Source organism: Piliocolobus tephrosceles, chromosome 4 (genome assembly GCF_002776525.5).
Source record: "Piliocolobus tephrosceles isolate RC106 chromosome 4, ASM277652v3, whole genome shotgun sequence".
NCBI classification, from domain to species: domain Eukaryota; kingdom Metazoa; phylum Chordata; class Mammalia; order Primates; family Cercopithecidae; genus Piliocolobus; species Piliocolobus tephrosceles.
In genome coordinates this window covers 122,420,875-122,439,373 of record NC_045437.1, presented here as the reverse complement: position 1 = coordinate 122,439,373, position 18,499 = coordinate 122,420,875, and the positions used below count along the sequence as shown (strand labels likewise).

General features: G+C 42.1%; 1 protein-coding gene across 7 annotated transcripts in view; it reads left to right on the top strand.

The window, feature by feature from the left end:
• Nucleotides 1–18,499, top strand: part of TENM2 (teneurin transmembrane protein 2) — a 1,213,529-nt gene that overhangs the window by 1,040,065 nt on the left and 154,965 nt on the right. For all 7 annotated transcript variants that reach the window (XM_023218891.3, XM_023218892.2, XM_023218890.2 and 4 more), the window contains one exon: nucleotides 10,165–10,266. In XM_023218891.3, coding sequence (XP_023074659.2) covers nucleotides 10,165–10,266 — 102 coding nt within the window. The remainder of the gene's footprint in view (nucleotides 1–10,164; nucleotides 10,267–18,499) is intronic.

Genomic DNA, 18,499 nt, shown 5'->3' with positions numbered 1-18,499 from the left:
ACATACACAGACACACAGACACACACACATAGAAACATACACACACATACACACACACACATACACACAGACACACACATATAAATACACAGACACACAGACACACACATAGACATACACAGACACACACACACATAGACTACACAGACACACAGACACACACACATAGATATACACAGACACACACACACACACACATAGACATAGACACACACACAGACACACACACATAGGCATAGACACCCAGACACACACAGACATAGACATACACATACACACACACATAGACATACACAGACACACAGACACACACACACATAAGCACACTTGGACAACTTTTTACCAAGGACCTCTTGTATACCAAGCATTGAAAATACCTGGATGAACAGTTCCGATCGAGAGCTTGGTGAGAGAAGATAGATATATATGCCAGGCACGGTGGCTCAGCCTGTAATCCCAGCACTTTGGGAGGCCAAGACAGGCGGATCACGAGGTCAGGAGATCGAGACCATCCTGGCGAACACGGTGAAACCCTGTCTCTACTAAAAAATACAAAAAACTAGCCAGGTGAGGTGGTGGGGGCCTGTAGTCCCAGCTACTCTGGAGGCGAGTCAGGAAAATGGCATGAACCCGGGAGGCGGAGCTTGCAGCAAACCCGGGAGGCGGAGCTTGCAGCGAGCCGAGATCCGGCCACTGCACTCCAGCCTGGGCAACAGAGCGAGACTCCATCTCAAAAAAAAAAAAAAAAAAAAAAAAGAAGCTAGATATATATAAGAATTACAAGAGCAAAGAGGAAGTGGTACAAAGCCCCCCAGATCGAGGAAAGTGAGGAAGACATCCAGGAGCTGAGACACAATGATAAATACCTCAAGTGAAACCTTCCAGCCAAGCAAAGAAACTGTGCAAAGATCTCTGGCCTTTTCCATGGGATTGTGGTGGCAAAGAGCTCCCTGGACCTTTGCTGCTTGACTGCCAAAGACGTAAATTTTGAGAACAGGGAGCCTTGACCTCAGGAATGTCAGTTTCCACCAAACCATCCCCAGACCCAGATGCTCAATGAGAAACAATCTCTACCTCACCATAGGAATGACTTCAAAAAATGCAAGCTGGAGAATGATGTTCCTCTGTTTAAATGTTTCATTTATACCCAGAAGTTCCAGAATAGAACCCAAGCCATCCACATGGCCTATAGCAGGGGTCCTCAACCCTAGGGCCACAGATCAGTATTCACCATAATGTCGAATCGGTGGAAGCCCTGAGCTTGTTTTCCTGCAGCTGGATGATCCCATCTGGAGGTTATGGGAGACAGTGATAGATCATCAGGTATTAGATTCTCATAAGGAGCATGTAACCCAGATCCCTCACATGTACGGATCACAATGAGGTCTGTGGCCCATTAGGAACTGGGCCAGAGAGCAAGAGGGGAGCAGTGGGCAAGCAAGTGAAGCTTTATCTTTATTTATAGCTGCTCTTCATTGCTTGCATTAACACCTGAGCTCCGCCTCCTGTCAGATCAGCAGCAGCATTAGATTATCATATGAGGGCAAACCCTGTTGTGAACTGTGCATGCAAGGGATCTAGGTTGTGTGCTCCTTATGAGAATCTAAAGCCTGATGGTACGTCACTGTCTCCCATCACCCCTAGATGGGACCACCTAGTTGCAGAAAAACAAGCTCAGGGCTCCCATTGATTCGACATTATGGTGAGTTGTATAGTTATTTCATTATATATTACAATGTAATAATAATAGAAATAAAATACACAATAAATGTGTGTGCCTGAATCATGCCAAAACCATCCCCAAGCCCCAGTCTGTAGAAAAATTGTCTTCCATGGAACCAGTCCCTGGTGGCAAAAAGGTTGGAGACCGCTGGCCTACATGTCCCTGGATGATCCGTCTCCCTATCTGGATCTCTCCAAACTCAACTAATGTCACACTCTCCCTTGTTTGCTATCCTGCATCCATATTGGATTCAGTTCCTCTCTTTCCTACCCCAGAGCCTTTGCATAAGCTGTTCCTCTGACCTGGAATACCCTTCCCTCAGCTCTTTGCTTGCTAGTTTCAGCTCATCCTTCAGAGTCACCTGCATAGAGTAGAGAGGCCCTCCCTGAACACTGTCTTTAAGTAGCTTCCTCCCATTACTCCATCTCAGTACCTATTCTCTTCAAAGCACTTATTGTAATTTTTACTTATTTAATTTGCTTGATTTTTTTTGGCTTATATTCTCTATTATTGTGCAAAGCTTTATGAGGGCTTTGCATATGAGGAGACTATGTCTGTCTTTTTCACCGTGGTATCTCCAATGCCTTGTTATATAGTGCCTTGCATAATATAAGTGCTCAGTTAGTAGACTGAATCTTATGTAAGAATGTGACAGATCTGAGACCTTACCCTAATTGCAAGCTAACACGTTAGCCTGACACAGTTTCATGGATGCCATCAGAAGACAGGAGACTCATGGGTCAGAGATAAGGGACTTTATTACTCAGAGCAATGCAATATCCAGAGTGTCAGCACATGTTCTGGTTCCCCAAGCCCCAGTTCCCTCAGAGTAACTCCTCAGGGCCTCCCTCAGGTTGGGTGATGCCAGTACATATCGTGGGTTGCATTGCAGGAGAAAAACCCTGAGCTTACTGAACCCGAGTCTCTTAGAATAGGCAGTAAGCATGCTTATTCTTTGTTCCAGAAGGAGACATTGTCTTTACTATACTGGGTGATAAGTAAACCTGCCCTTTACTCAGAAGAGAGACACTATTGCTGTCTCCCAAGGCTGTTCCCAATACAGACAGCCTTGAAAAGATAGTTCAGAACTAAGGCAGTCAATGCCTGTGCTCTTAAGATGTTCAGAAACATGAGAGACCCAGGGAGAATGGTCTCCCAGCACCCTGTGAAACTGCTGTTTTGCTGATCCACAAAAGCACCTAATGCTTTTTGAATGAGTGATGAATAAATGAAACAAATAGGTAGCCACCTGGATGCTTCTCAGCCGACATTTATACAGCCAGCCTCAAGGAGTTTCATTCTGAAATGTTAATTATTGTTACACATTAAGGAAACTGGCTTGATGGGGTCTATAGTCTTTTGTCTGATTTTGAAAAAGCAAATATACTCATTGAGTTTTCCTCACACTGCCAGAAACAAACTACAGTGTAGTTCTGGAAGATGAGAGCTGAGAAAGGAAACACTGTAGGAAGAAAACAAAATGGTACGATTTGGAGTTTCAATCCAGAGTAGGAGTAAATGGGAAATCAGGTTTAAAGGAAACACATCCTTTATCACTCTCAGGTAACTTCATTAGGAAAAATTAGACTTCACAGCCTTTCATACTATGTCACCAGGTCAAAGTCCCCAACTCTCCAAGGATGATACAACATCACATTTTGGGAATAGTGGCTTATATTTCCTTTTCATCATCTTAGTAATTTGGAACCTGAAAGTCTAAATATATTTTGTTTTAGGACAAAAATTAGGATGATGGGGTAATAATTTTTAAAGAATATGACTATTGAATGACCCTGTCTGACAGCTTTGAAGAGAGCTGTGGATCTCCCAGCATGGAGGCTGAGATCTGAGAATGGACAGACTGCCTGCTCAAGTGGGTCCCTGACCCCTGAGTAGCCTAACTGGGAGACATCCTCCACTAGGTACAGACTGACACCTCACACCTCACATGGTGGGGTACACCCCTGAGATGAAGCTTCCAGAGCAAGAATCAGACAGCAGCACTTGCTCTTCAGCAATATTCTATCTTCTGCAGCCTCCGCCACTGATACCCAGGCAAACAGGGTCTGGAGTGGTCCTCAAGCAAACTCCAACAGACCTACAACTGAGGGTCCTGACTGTTAGAAGGAAAACTAGCAAACAGAAAGGACACCCACACCAAAACCCGATCAGTACATCACCAGCATCAAAGACCAAAGGCAGATAAAACCACAAAGATGGGGAAAAAGCAGGGCAGAAAAGCTGGAAATTCAAAAAATCAGAGCACATCTCCCCTTCCAAAGGAACGCAGCTCATCACCAGCAACGGATCAAAGCTGGATGGAGAATGATTTTGAGGAGTTGAGAGAAGAAGGCTTCAGTCAATCAAACTCCTCAGAGCTAAAGGAGGAACTACGTACCCAGTGCAAAGAAACTAAAAATCTTGAAAAAAGAATGGAAGAATGGATAACTAGAATAATCAATGCAGAGAAGGCCATAAATGAATTGACAGAGATAAAAACCATGACACGAGAAATATGTGACAAATGCACAAGCTTCAGTAACTGACTCGATCAACTGGAAAAAAGAGTATCAATGATTGAAGATCAAATGAATGAGATGAAGTGAGAAGAGAAGTCTAGAGAAAAAAGAGGAAAAGAAATGAACAGAGCCTCCAAGAAATATGGGATTATGTGAAAAGACCAAATCTACGTCTGATTGGTGTGCCTGAAAGTGAGGGGGAAAATGGAACCAAGTCAGAAAACACTATTCAGGATATCATCCAGGAGAACTTCCCCAAGCTAGTAAGGCAGGTCAACATTCACATTCAGGAAATACAAAGAATGCCACAAAGATACTCCTTGAGAAGAGCAACTCCAAGACACATAATTGTCAGATTCACCAAAGTTGAAATGAAGGAAAAAATGTTAAGGGCAGCCAGAGAGAAAGGTCGGGTTACCCACAAAGGGAAGCCCATCAGACTAACAGCAGATCTCTCTGCAGAAACTCTCCAAGCCAGAAGAGAGTGGGGGCCAATATTCAACATTGTTAAAGAAAAGAATTTTCAACCCAGAATTTCATATCCAGCCAAACTAAGTTTCATAAGTGAAGGAGAAATAAAATCCTTTACAGACAAGCAAATGCTTAGAGATTTTGTCACCACCAGGTCTGCCCTACAAGAGACCCTGAAGGAAGCACTAAACATGAAAAGGAACAACTGGTACCAGCCATTGCAAAAACATGCCAAAATGTAAAGACCATCAATGCTAGGAAGACACTGCATCAACCAACGAGCAAAATAACCAGCTAATATCACAATGACAGGATCAAGTTCACACAGACAGGCAAATTGGATAAAGAGTCAAGACCCATCAGTTTGCTGTATTCAAGAGACCCATCTCACATGCAGAGACATACATAGGCTCAAAATAAAGGGATGGAGGAAGATCTACCAAGCAAACGGAGAACAAAAAAAAAAGCAGGGGTTGCAATCCTAGTCTCTGATAAAACAGACTTTAAACCAACAAAGATCAAAAGACACAAAGAAGGCCATTACATAATGGTAAAGGGATCAATTCAACAAGAAGAGCTAACTATCCTAAATATATATGCACACAATACAGGAGCACCCAGATTCATAAAGCAAGTCCTTAGAGACTTACAAAGAGACTTAGACTCCCATACAATAATAATGGGAGACTTCAACACCCCACTGTCAACATTAGACAGATCAACAAGACAGAAAGTTAACAAGGATATCCAAGAATTGAACTCAACTCTGCACCAAGCAGACCTAATAGACATCTACAGAACTCTCCATCCCACATCAACAGAATATACATTCTTCTCAGCACCACATCGCACTTATTCCAAAATTGACCACATAGTTGGAAGTAAAGCACTCCTCAGCAAATGTAAAAGAACAGAAATTATAACAAAGTGTCTCTCAGACCACAGTGCAATCAAACTAGAACTCAGGACACAAAACCACTCAACTACATGGAAACCGAACAACCTGCTCCTGAATGACTACTGGGTACATAACAAAATGAAGGCAGAAATAAAGATGTTCTTTGAAACCAATGAGAACAAAGACACAACATGCCAGAATCTCTGGGACACATTTAAAGCAGTGTGTAGAGGGAAATGTATAGCACTACATACCCACAAGAGAAAGCAGGAAAGATCTAAAATTGACACCCTAACATCACAATTAAAAGAACTAGAGAAGCAAGAGCAAACACATTCAAAAGCTAGCAGAAGGCAAGAAATAACTCAGATCAGAGCAGAACTGAAGGAGATAGAGACACAAAAAACCCTCCAAAAAATCAATGAATCCAGGAGCTGGTTTTCTGAAAAGATCAAAATTGATAGACCGCTAACAAGACTAATAAAGAAGAAGAGAGAAGAATCAAATAGATGCAATAAAAAATGATAACGGGGATATCACCACCTACCCCACAGAAATACAAACTACCATCAGAGAATACTAAAAACACCTCTACGCAAATAAACTAGAAAACCTAGAAGAAAAGGATAATTTCCTGGACACTTACACTCTCCCAAGACTAAACCAGGAAGAAATTGAATCCCTGAATAGACCAATAGCAGGCTCTGAAATTAAGGCAATAATTAATAGACTACCAACCAAAAAAAGTCCAGGACCAGATGGATTCACAGCCGAATTCTACTGGAGGTACAAGGAGGAGCTGGTACCATTCCTTCTGAAACTATTCCAATCAATAGAAAAAGAGGGAATCCTCCCTAACTCATTTTGTGAGGCCAACATCATCCTGATACCAAAGCCTGGCAGAGACACAACAAAAAAAGAGAATTTTAGACCAATATCCCTGATGAACATCGATGCAAAAATCCTCAATGAAATACTGGCAAACTGAATCCAGCAGCACATCAAAAAGCTTATCCACCATGATCAAGTGGGCTTCATCCCTGGGATGCAAGACTTGTTCAACATATGCAAATCAATAAACGTAATCCAGCATATAAACAGAACCAAAGACAAAAGCCACATGATTATCTCAATAGATGCAGAAAAGGCCTTTGACAAAATTCAACAGCCCCTCATGCTAAAAATGCTCAATAAATTCGGTATTGATGGAACGTATCTCAAAATAATAAGAGCTATTTATGACAAACCAACAGCCAATATCATACTGAATGGGCAAACACTGGAAACATTCCCTTTGAAAACTGGCACAAGACAGGGATGCCCTCTCTCACCACTCCTATTCAACATAGTGTTGGAAGTTCTGGCTAGGGCAATCAGGCAAGAGAAAGAAATCAAGGGTATTCAGTTAGGAAAAGAAGAAGTCAAATTGTCCGTGTTTGCAGATGACATGATTGTATATTTAGAAAACCCCATTGTCTCAGCCCCAAATCTCCTTAAGCTGATAAGCAACTTCAGCAAAGTCTCAGGATACAAAATCAATGTGCAAAAATCACAAGCATTCTTATAAACCAGTAACAGACAAACAGAGAGCCAAATCATGAATGAACTTCCATTCACAATTGCTTCAAAGAGAATAAAATACCTAGGAATCCAACTTACAAGGGATGTAAAGGACCTCTTCAAGGAGAACTACAAACCACTACTCAGTAAAATAAAAAGAGGACACAAACAAATGGAAGAACATACCATGCTCATGTATAGGAAGAATCAACATCGTGAAAATGGCCATACTGCCCAAGGTAATTTATAGATTCAATGCCATCCCCATCAAGCTACCAATGACTTTCCTCACAGAATTGGAAAAAACTGCTTTAAAGTTCATATGGAACCAAAAAAGAACCCACATTGCCAAGACAATCCTAAGTCAAAAGAACAAAGATGGAGGCATCACGCTACCTGACTTCAAACTATACTGCAAGGCTACAGTAACCAAAACAGCATGATACTGGTACCAAAACATAGATATAGACCAATGGAACAGAACAGAGCCCTCAGAAATGATACCACACATCTACAGCCATCTGATCTTTGACAAACCTGAGAAAAGCAAGAAATGGGGAAAGAATTCCCTATTTAATAAATGGTGCTGGAAGAATTGGCTAGCCATAAGTAGAAAGCTGAAACTGGATCCTTTCCTTACTCCTTATATGAAAATTAATTCAAGATTGATTAGAGACTTAAATGTTAGACCTAAAACCATAAAAACCCTAGAAGAAAACCTAGGTAGTACCATTCAGGACATAGGCATGGGCAAGGACTTCATGTCTAAAACACCAAAAGGAACGGCAACAAAAGCCAAAATTGACAAATGGGATCTAATTAAACTAAAGAGCTTCTGCACAGCAAAAGAAACTACCATCAGAGTGAACAGGCAACCTACAGAATGGGAGAAAATTTTTGCAATCTACTCATCTAACAAAGAGCTAATACCCAGAACCTAGAAAGAACTCAAACAAATTTACAAGAAAAAAACAAACAACCCCATCAAAAAGTGGGCAAAGGATATGAACAGACATTTCTCAAAAGAAGACATGCATACAGCCAACAGGCACTTGAAAAAATGCTCTTCATCACAGGCCATCAGAGAAATGCAAATCAAAACCACAATGAGATACCAGCTCACACCAGTTAGAATGGCAATCATTAAAAAGTCAGGAAACAACAGGTGCTGGAGAGGATGTGGAGAACTAGGAACACTTTTACACTGTTGGTGGGATTGTAAACTGGTTCAACTATTGTGGAAAACAGTATGGCGATTTCTCAAGGATCTGGAACTAGAAATACCATATGACCCAGCCATCCAATTACTGGGTATATACCCAAAGGATTATAAATCATGCTGCTATAAAGACACATGCACACATATGTTTATTGTGGCACTATTCACAATAGCAAAGACTTGGAATCAACCCAAATGTCCATCAGTGACAGACTGGATTAAGAAAATGTGGCACATATATACCATGGAATACTATGCAGCCATAAAAAAGGATGAGTTCATGTCCTTTGTAGGAACATGGATGAAGCTGGAAACCATCATTCTCAGCAAACTATCACAAGAACAGAAAACCAAACACCGCATGTTCTCACTCATAGGTGGGAATTGAACAATGAGATCACTTGGACTCTGGAAGAGGAACATCACACACCGTGGCCTATTATGAGAAGGGGGGAGGGGGGAGGGATGGCATTAGGAGTTATACCTGATGTAAATGACGAGTTGATGGGTGCTGACGAGTTGATGGGTGCAGCACACCAACATGGCACAAGTATACATATGTAACAAACCCGCACGTTGTGTACATGTACCCTAGAACTTAAAGTATAATAAACAAAAGAATATGACTATTTCTGTGCAGACCCAAATCAACATTAAAAAGTTCCAAAATCATTCCTTTGAAGGTATTACTTGAGAGTACACATAGAAGGGTAAATCACAAGATAAGACGGTGATGCAGGTTAGAGCCAAATGTGAACTAATTCATTTTCATGAAAAATAACATCCTCAAAAGCTAAGCATAAAAAGACGTTTGTATAACCCCAAACCTCCTACTTAAAGAATTCCAAAATCATGCCGAATTTAAGCAGTCTTATGCATTTGGGTTTTTCTTTTATTAAAATTCCTTAAAGCAAGGAATGTTTTTACTCGACAAATCTGAGGTTAGCAATAACTGCTCCTATTTTGAAGAATCACTCTCTATACCTAAGGCTAAAAACTGACACCCTGCATATCAGACCAAATCTTAAATGACTGGGATGATGAAGGTTGGGGTGGGGGTCTTGCGGGTACAGTGTTTAAAAACTTGTCAACATTCAAACACAGGAGCTTTCATAGTTTTTAAACCCAGACTGATAGTTTATTCTTTCTATTGTTTTGTTTGTTTGTTTGTTTTGTTTTTGAAATTGAGTCTCTCTCTGTCACCCAGCCTAGACTGCAGTGGCGTGATCTCAGCTCACTGCAACCTCTGCCTCCTGGGTTCAAGCTATTTTCCTGCCTCAGCCTCCCAAGTAGCTGGGATTACAGGAGTGCACCACCACATCCAGCTAATTGTGTGTGTGTGTGTGTGTGTGTGTGTGTGTGTGTGTGTGTGTGTGTGTTTAGTAGTGATGGGGTTTGACCACGTTGGCCAGGCTAGTCTTGGACTCCTAACCTCATGTGATCCACTTGCCTCAACCTCCCAAAGTGCTGGGATTACAGCTGTGAGCCACTATAATGGATGAGATTGGTAGTTTATTCTTAAAAAGCAAAAGTTACAGCACTACTAGCCCTGTATTCCTGCCTGGGGCCATCGCCTGGAGAACACTGTTCAGCTGTCCTAGTCCCCGCCACTCCCTATTCTCTTTCTTCACTCATTCATATTCCTGACCAATCCCCTATTATAGGCATCTGAGGTTGCTAGCACTGGTCTTTAAAAATGGCAAGTTACTAATGGTTAAATTACTGCACCAGTAGGCAGAGGAAAAGGTAATCACTACATTTATCTCTTTTTCAGATTCAGTACAGGACTGTCCACGTAACTGCCATGGGAATGGTGAATGTGTGTCCGGGGTGTGTCACTGTTTCCCAGGATTTCTAGGAGCAGACTGTGCTAAAGGTATGTGCCACTGCTTCCCTGCTATGGTTGGAAAACAGACCCTCCTTAGGCTTCTCTGAGTGGGTAACAGAAGGGGCACCCAAGTAGCCTTCCCAACAAATTCCCTGGAGACATCTTGCAAGGCCATGCATGCCAGAAGGCATAAGCCTTTGATAAAGAGTAGGCTTTGATTTATGACCATTGGCCAATGTACCTACAGGAGCAGGGCAGTTATCCTTGGCACTGAGGTGTGCTGAGAAGAAAGATGTGCTAAAAATGAGATGGTCGGATTTCCTGTAAAAGCAGAAGTGAATTACCATCACTCCTTTCTTATAATCATTAACTTCTATGTAATGGAAGATTAAGCATCTCAGGGTTAGTAAATTTCATTCATTCTGGCCAGCTACACTCTTAATCTAGGAAGCGCTATTTATCTTGGTGGAATCGGTTTTAAATTGTATTATTAATTTATCTACACTGCTGTGCACAGAATAGCTGGAGCCCTGAGATTCTTGGGGTAAAGGTAATATAAGAAAGAAATTGCTTCTCACAATAACAGAGAATTTAGGGGCTATACACCTTGCTTGCCAGAGACCTTCAGTGTGACCTTCAATGGCTCTCTCAGAGGCAGCTGTAGTGAAGAGCAGAGCATCTCACACTTTTATATGCAGGCACACACACAGACACAGACACAGATACACAGACACACAGACACACAAGTGCATATGTCTAAATACAAGTAGGAAATTGAAATGAAACTCACAAAATGATATTTTATTCCATGTTTCTTTTCTATTCTATTTCATTTTTTATTTTATTTTATTTTTTTGAGTCTCACTGTCGCCCAAGCTGGAATGCAGTGGTGTGATCTTGGCTCACTGCAACTTCCCTGTCCCGGGTTCAAGCAATTATCCTGCCTCAGCCTCCCAAGAAGCTGGAATTACAGGTGTGTGCCACCACACCCAGCTAATTTTTGTATTTTTAGTAGAAACAGGGTTTCACCATGTTGGCCAGGCTGGTCTCGAACTCCTGACCTCAATCATCTGTCCGCCTCATCCTCCCAAAGCACTGGGATTACAGGCATAAGCCACTGTGCCCAGCCTCATTTTTTTTAAATACCAGTTATGACCCATTATGCTGATTTTCCACCCACTAATAGGCCATATCACAGTCTGAAAAATAGTGAAGGGACAATTAAGTGCACTTGCTGCAGAGTCAGCAAGTGGTTCCAATCCCAGCTCTGCCATTGGGTATCTGACATTAAGTGACTGATTTAACATTTCTGAACCTTGGTTTCCTCATCTAGAAAAGTGGGGAGTTACTTCCTAGGTTTATTGTGAGGATAGTGTAAGATAACACACACAAAGCTCTTAGCAGGGCACAATAAGGCCTGAAAGGGCTTGACTTTCTTATTTAATTATGCATATTATTTTATGTATTTATATGTGTAACTAATCTTCCCATTATTTTTATGTGTGCTTTATTAAACGACCTTCCTGTCTTGACTTTCTGCAAGACAATCATTAGTGAAATTGTTCTGTAAATGCTAAATAGTACCTCTCCTTTCCCACCCTCATCACAATTGCTCTGAAAAATACTATTTCAAATAGTCTCACTGTTTCAAAGATGTGAGGGTTCCAGCCTTCCAAATGCTGATAAGTGAAGGGGGCTTTCTGTACTTAAAGTTCTGGGTCTGATGGCACGTGCATGAGACTTAATTCCTAAATGACACCACTTACAGGCATCTCTTCCATCACGCAGTATGGTGAAAGCTTCGATAAACTTAAAAAGAAGGCAAGATTTGTAGTTCTCCTTGAAGAGGTCCTTCACATCCCTTGTAAATTGTATTCCTAGGTATTTTATTCTCTTTGTAGCAATTGTGAGTGGGAGTTCACTCATGATTTGGCACTCTGTTTGTCTGTTGTTGGTGTATAGGAATGCTTGTGATTTTTGCACATTGATTTTGTATCCTGAGACTTTGCTGAAGTTGCTTATCAGCTTAAGGAGATTTTCGGCTGAGACTATGGGGTTTTCTAAATATACAGTCAGGTCATCTGCAAACCACAATGAGATACCATCTCATGCCAGTTAGAACGGCGATCATTAAAAAGTCCGGAAACAACAGATGCTGGAGAGGATCTGGAGAAATAGAAACACCTTTACACTGTTGGTGGGAGTATAAATTAGTTCAACCATTGTGGATGACAGTGTGGTGATCTACATTATGGATCTAGACCAGAAATACCAAGGATCTAGAACCAGAAATACCATTTGACCCAGCAATCCCATTACTGAGTATATACCCAAAGGATTATAAATCATTCTACTATAAAGACACATGCACACGTATGTTTATTGCAGCACTATTCACAATAGCAGAGTTGGAACCAACCCAGATGCCCATCAATGATAGACTGGATAAAGAAAATGTGATACATATACATCATGAAATACTATGCAGCCATAAAAAAGGATGAGTTCATGTCCTTTGCAGGGACATGGATGAAGCTGGAAACCATCATTCTTAACAAATTAACACAGGAACAGAAAACCAAACACCACATGTTCTCACTCATAAGTGGGAGTTGAACAATGAGAACACAGGGACACAGGGACAGGAACATCACACAGTGGGGCCTGTTGTGGGGTGGGGGGCTAGGGGAGGGACGGCATTAGGAGAAATACCTAATGTAGATGATGGGTTGTGGGTGCAGAAAACCATCATGGGTGCAGCAAACCATATGTATACCTATGTAACAAACCTGCACATTCTGCACACGTATCCCAGAACTTCAAGTATAATTAAAAAAAAAAAAAGGCAAGAAGCTGCCCAACAGCTCTCAGGACTGTGTGTCAGGCCGGAAGCCACCCAACAGCTCTCTGGGCTGTGCCAGGCTTGGTGCACTCTGTCAATGGCAGGGGACACATCAGCAAAGTGAACAGTGGAGACTGGACCTCCTCCCAGCGCCTCCCTCAGGCTCCGAGGGTCACTGGTGGAGCAGGGAGAACAGAGAACAGCACATGCATCACCAGGCCGAGCGCTTTTCCTAGCAGAGGCTTTAAAGGAAGGAAAACCTCAGTGTCATTTGAATGGCTTTCCTTGCGTAATCTAATTTTCCTGGGAATGAAAGCATTAATGAGAAGAAGGACAGAGTCGTCCTTTTATATGTGGCTGCAAATAGGCTGAACACTCAGCCGCACGGCCTGTGAGCTGTAAATGTATATTAACACTGACACACATCGATGTATTATTAATCCTAAAAACCATGTGTGCTCTGACTGCACATCCAGTTACTGGCCTTTTAAACCTAAGTACCCCGGCCATTTAAGAACCCTTTGCTCTAAATCCATTTGCAGATGAGCGTCCATTCTGCATTATGGATCTGTAATGGGGTGTCTATTTAGCTGCTTAAAAGGACTCTCGGTGTGTGTTTTGCATTCACCACCTGCACTGTGGCTGGGCGCACACTGCAAGTGTACATTAGCCATGGTATATAATTGATCCTTGTGAAACAAATATTGAGTGGATGTTAAGAGTAGTGACTCTTCCATACTCAGTTGCTGCTCCTGAAATCGGGCTTTGAACTTGTATACTTTAATTTAGCTGTTCGTGCACACAGTGGACAAAATTGAAGTGTTGAAAGAATAAAATTGCTTTTCCCCCTATTTCTCCATTTATTCTCGGGGAAGTTGGTTGAAGAGTGTTAGGAGTAAGATTCTACCTTTTTGCCCTATAGACGTTTTTGCCTTAGTATTTTTTAAATGGCCACAGTTTAAGCTACTTCATTGTTAACAAAGAGAACTTTCCCCTCATTCTAAAACCGTCTTTCCCAATCTTTGATCTTTCAAGTACTACCTTTATTATTTCTGCCAGTTTCATGGGACATAAGTATTATTAATCACTTAACATACTTCTTTAAGTCAATTCATTGTAGTTCTGTAGATTTTTTTTTTTTTTTTTGAGACGGAGTTTTGCCCTTGCTGCCCAGGCTGGAGTGCAGTGACGTGATCTCGGCTCACACAACCTCCGTCTCCCAGGTTCGAGCGATTTATCTGCCTCAGCCTCCTGAGTAGCTGGGATTATAGGCATGCACCACCACACATGGCTAATTTTGTATTTTTAGTAAAGACGAGGTTTCTCCATGTTGGTCAGGCTGGTCTTGAACTCCCAACCTCAGGTGATCCACCCACCTCGGCCTCCCAAAGTGCTGGGATTACAGGCGTGGGCCACCGTGCCCAGCGATAAATTTATTTTAAAAAGAACAATGTCAAAACCAGAAAACTGGAAAAGAGAAAACTATAGGAAATGTTAGTGCCCCCATTAACACTATCTGGAGAGTAACATTTTCACTTTGATTAGCATCCAAGCCAAGTCAGCTTCTTACACACTTATTTCACATCAAGAATCCTAAAAGTGGACTTGAGCACACATAAGCCTGGAATCTGGAGAGACTCAAGCCTTGAATCCCTCAATTCATAACTATTGGCTCCTAAAATAACAAAATTCCTTGACCACACCTGTGGGATGAAATGAGAAACAAGTAAACACAAGCACACAGGTTTAACTGCACCAGTTTCAAGTGCAAAAATCTAATGATTAGCACCGGACTTATTTCTGAAATGTTAAACCTATACTTCCAGTTGTTTTTAAATAACAACTAATAGCTTTTAAGTACTCAATATGCACCAGATATTGTGTAAAGTACTTAATATGTACTCTTATTTGTCTTCATATCAGTAATACGAGGTAAATTCTATTTTAACCAATCCTCCCCCCTACAATTTTTTAAACCTTTTATATTGAAATCAGTGTAGATTTGCAGACAAGTTGCACAGATAGAACATAGAGTTTCCATACCGAGCTTACCCAGCTTCCCCCATGTCCATATTTTAAATTTCCGTAACTCAAAGATCAAAGCCAAGACATTAACATCCATACAAAGCCATTAGCTAATTTACAGACTTTTCCTAACTTTGCCCTGTATTTCTTATCCAGGATCCTACATTGCATTTAATTGTCACGTCTCCTTCATCTCTTTAACCTGACCAGTCTGTGACAGTTCCTCAGTTACTCCTTGCCTTTTATAACCTGGACCTTTTAGAAGAGCATTAGTCAGGTATTTTGTAGAGTGTCTCTCAGTATGGGTTTGTCTGATATTTTCTAGTGATTGGATTGAGGTTACGCATTTTTAGCAAGATGCTATGCCCTCCTCAGTGCATGACATCAGAGATGCACTTCTGATTTTAATAAGAAAAAAAGTAAAATGTGATTGTGTGTGTGTGTGTGTGTGTGCCTTTGTTCCCCCTCACATGTAAGGCAGACAGGAGGGAAGTCTCGATCCCGTTGGTCCTGCACAATTTGGCAGTGGCTGAGACAAGTTGCCACTCACAAACAACTTTCGGGTTTAAGAAGCGGCTGACTGTTGGCAGGGAGTAACCTCAAGCCAACAGAATGAGGTAATCAGCTAGCAAGTGCAAAGACAGGTGCACCCGAGTCTCCTGCTCCCCAGAACAGGACACCCCATCTCCTGGCTATGGGCCATTATCAGTGTCCTTCTTTCTTTTCTGGTTGGTTGGTTGGTTGGTTGGTCGGTTGGTTGGTTTTTTGAGACAGAGATTCGCTCTGTCACCCAGGTTGGAGTGCAGTGGCACGATCTCAGCTCACTGCAACCTCCTTCTCCTAGGGTCTAAGCGATTCTATTGCCTCAGCTTCCAGAGTATCTGGGATTACAGGGGCATACCACCACACCCAGCTAATTTCGGATTTTTCATAGAGATGGGGTTTCACCATGTCAGCCAGGCTGGTCTCAAACTCCTGATCTTAGGTGATCCACCTGCCTCGGCCTCCCAAAGTGCTGGGATTACAGGTGTGAGCCACCAAGCCAGGCCTGTGCTTCTTTCTTGATGAAAACTCTTAAGAGACCCCGAACATAAGATCCTCCATCATCACAAATTCGCATTCACCTTTGTTCCTTCATCGACAGCTGTGCCCAGGATGCCTTGAGCTCTGCCAGTTTCTGTGACTGCAGGCAGCCGGCAGACTCAGGCCCTCCTGCCAGGGGGAGAACTTGCCATGTTAGCAAGAGAGACTCCCATCACATCCAAGCGACTGAGTATGTGTCCAAGTGACAGAAATGCGGATTTACTCTCTTGACCTCACACTGAGCCTCCCGTGCCCTCAGATGTGCAGTGCAAATGGCAGCTCCTTGTCTTTTTATAAACCTGCCAGTCTGCATCAGGCATCTGAAGACATCCTTGCAGTGAATGGAGGAATCAGTCAGCATGTGTTTGCAAGAGTGTTCATTCCACAGCCCCCACCATCTTGGGGGCCCTGAGAGGCTCCAAAGGCAAAATGAAACTGACCAGCTCATGGAAATAACATGGAATGGATCTAACACATTGTCCTGAGTCAGTCAAGGGGACTGAACTTACTCGTGCATTCAGCGAATACTTGTGATGTGCCCACTGTGAGACAGGTCCTGCACTAAGAGCCAGACTAGAGGGAGGAGCGAGGGAACCACAGGCTCTGCCTTCCGAGAGCTTCTGGTCTGATCAATTCATATTAAAAGCAATGGGGTAACGTAAATGGGAGCTCAAAATGCTGTGATGCTGACTTTGAACGCTATAGACATTGCAAAGGAGAAAATAAGGAAGTTTATAAAGCAATAAAATGTGCGTGTTATAAATGGGGGAGGAAGTTCCCCTGGTGGGGTCTTTAAGGATCACTCCAACTGTGGAACTCACGCTGGGAGAGACATATGAAATTCGGGGACTTATTATACTTATAGATTCTAGAGAGAGAGCCACAGCACACATGCAGAGGGTCGTGTAGGACCAGCTTCAAGGGATTGGGTTCAGCCAGGCAGGTGGGAGCTGAGAGAAAGTGAGGGCTAGTGGCCAAGTGCCTTTATTGCCGAGTCAGGGTGGAGCAAAAGGCATGGGGGTATTTTACTGGTGCATTTGAATGTCACTAGATCACAGTCAGGGAAGGCCAGAAGGGGAACCTGGGGCAGAGGCCAGCCTTATCACACAGGTGCTCCTGGTCTCCTGGGTCCTGAGAGACCGGGTTGTAAGGATGCCTGTAAGGCATCATAAACATTAGAAGTTTTCAAAGTTTTTAAAAAACATTTTTTTGCTGCAATATATATATTTTAATTCAAAGTGAATCAACAGTAATACACCATAAATTCTTATTTTGACACTCACCAAAATAGTCACCTGGAAAACCCGCTTTTTGTGACAAAGTACAGAAGGTTTGGTCACATTTAAATCACTGAGAACTAGAGAGAAATACTATCGCAAACCGTAATAGACATTACATCCATAAAATTTTCCCAGTCCTTATTGTAATATTGCACAGTGCAATTGCTACATGGCAAACTAGTGTAGCATAGGAGTAAAAGCAAAAACAAATAAACCAAAGAACAGTGGTGTGAATCAACATACATAACCCATTAGCATCAGGGAATATGGAGAAAATGCGACCAAGAAGACTGAATAGTATAGAATTGCATTAATTGAGCAACTTAATAGGCAAGCTGTTCAGATCCACAGCTTCAGGAAAAATGGCATTTCTTTCCCGGCAATTTGTACCGTTTTCCATCAGGCACCTCTCCTGTCCAGCCATAATTGTGTTTATTATTCAAGTTATTGTTTATTCTACAGTTTTTTTGTTATTACTATTCCCCTTGCACGGTTTTCTCATTACTGTAATGCTATTTGTTGTGGGCTAGAAGTTTTTTAATTATTATTCCTTTCCCTTGTATTTGCTTTTACGTGAAGGCTTTAACTTCAGGTGCTTCCAAGGATTGTTTGTAAAGCAGCCTTGCATTTCAGAAGAGAACTGAGGTGTCTGGGGTTTTTTTTGTTTTGTTTTGACACTGGCTTCTCAGATGGATTATTTGGGCTGAGCTTGAGGCCTCAACCTGCAGCAGAAACTTAACACACCAGAGCCGTAGTTGTTAGGTAATGCGTATTTAATAGCTATTAGAAATGACAACTCCTGCTGCTAAACAGCTGTCAGTGGAGGCCCAGAAATGCCACAACCACGGGAACATAAAGTCTTCTCTCTGGGGGTTGGTTTCGGCTCCTACCCAGCTTCTGTGGAGCTTTGAAAGAAAAAAAACAGGAATCCTGCCATTCTTCTCCTGTTAACTGGCAAAAGTACCCACCACCCAATTCCTCATGGCTACATACCGGCACTAAAAACAAATCATCATCATCATCAGAGCTGACATTTATTGAGTTCTTACTA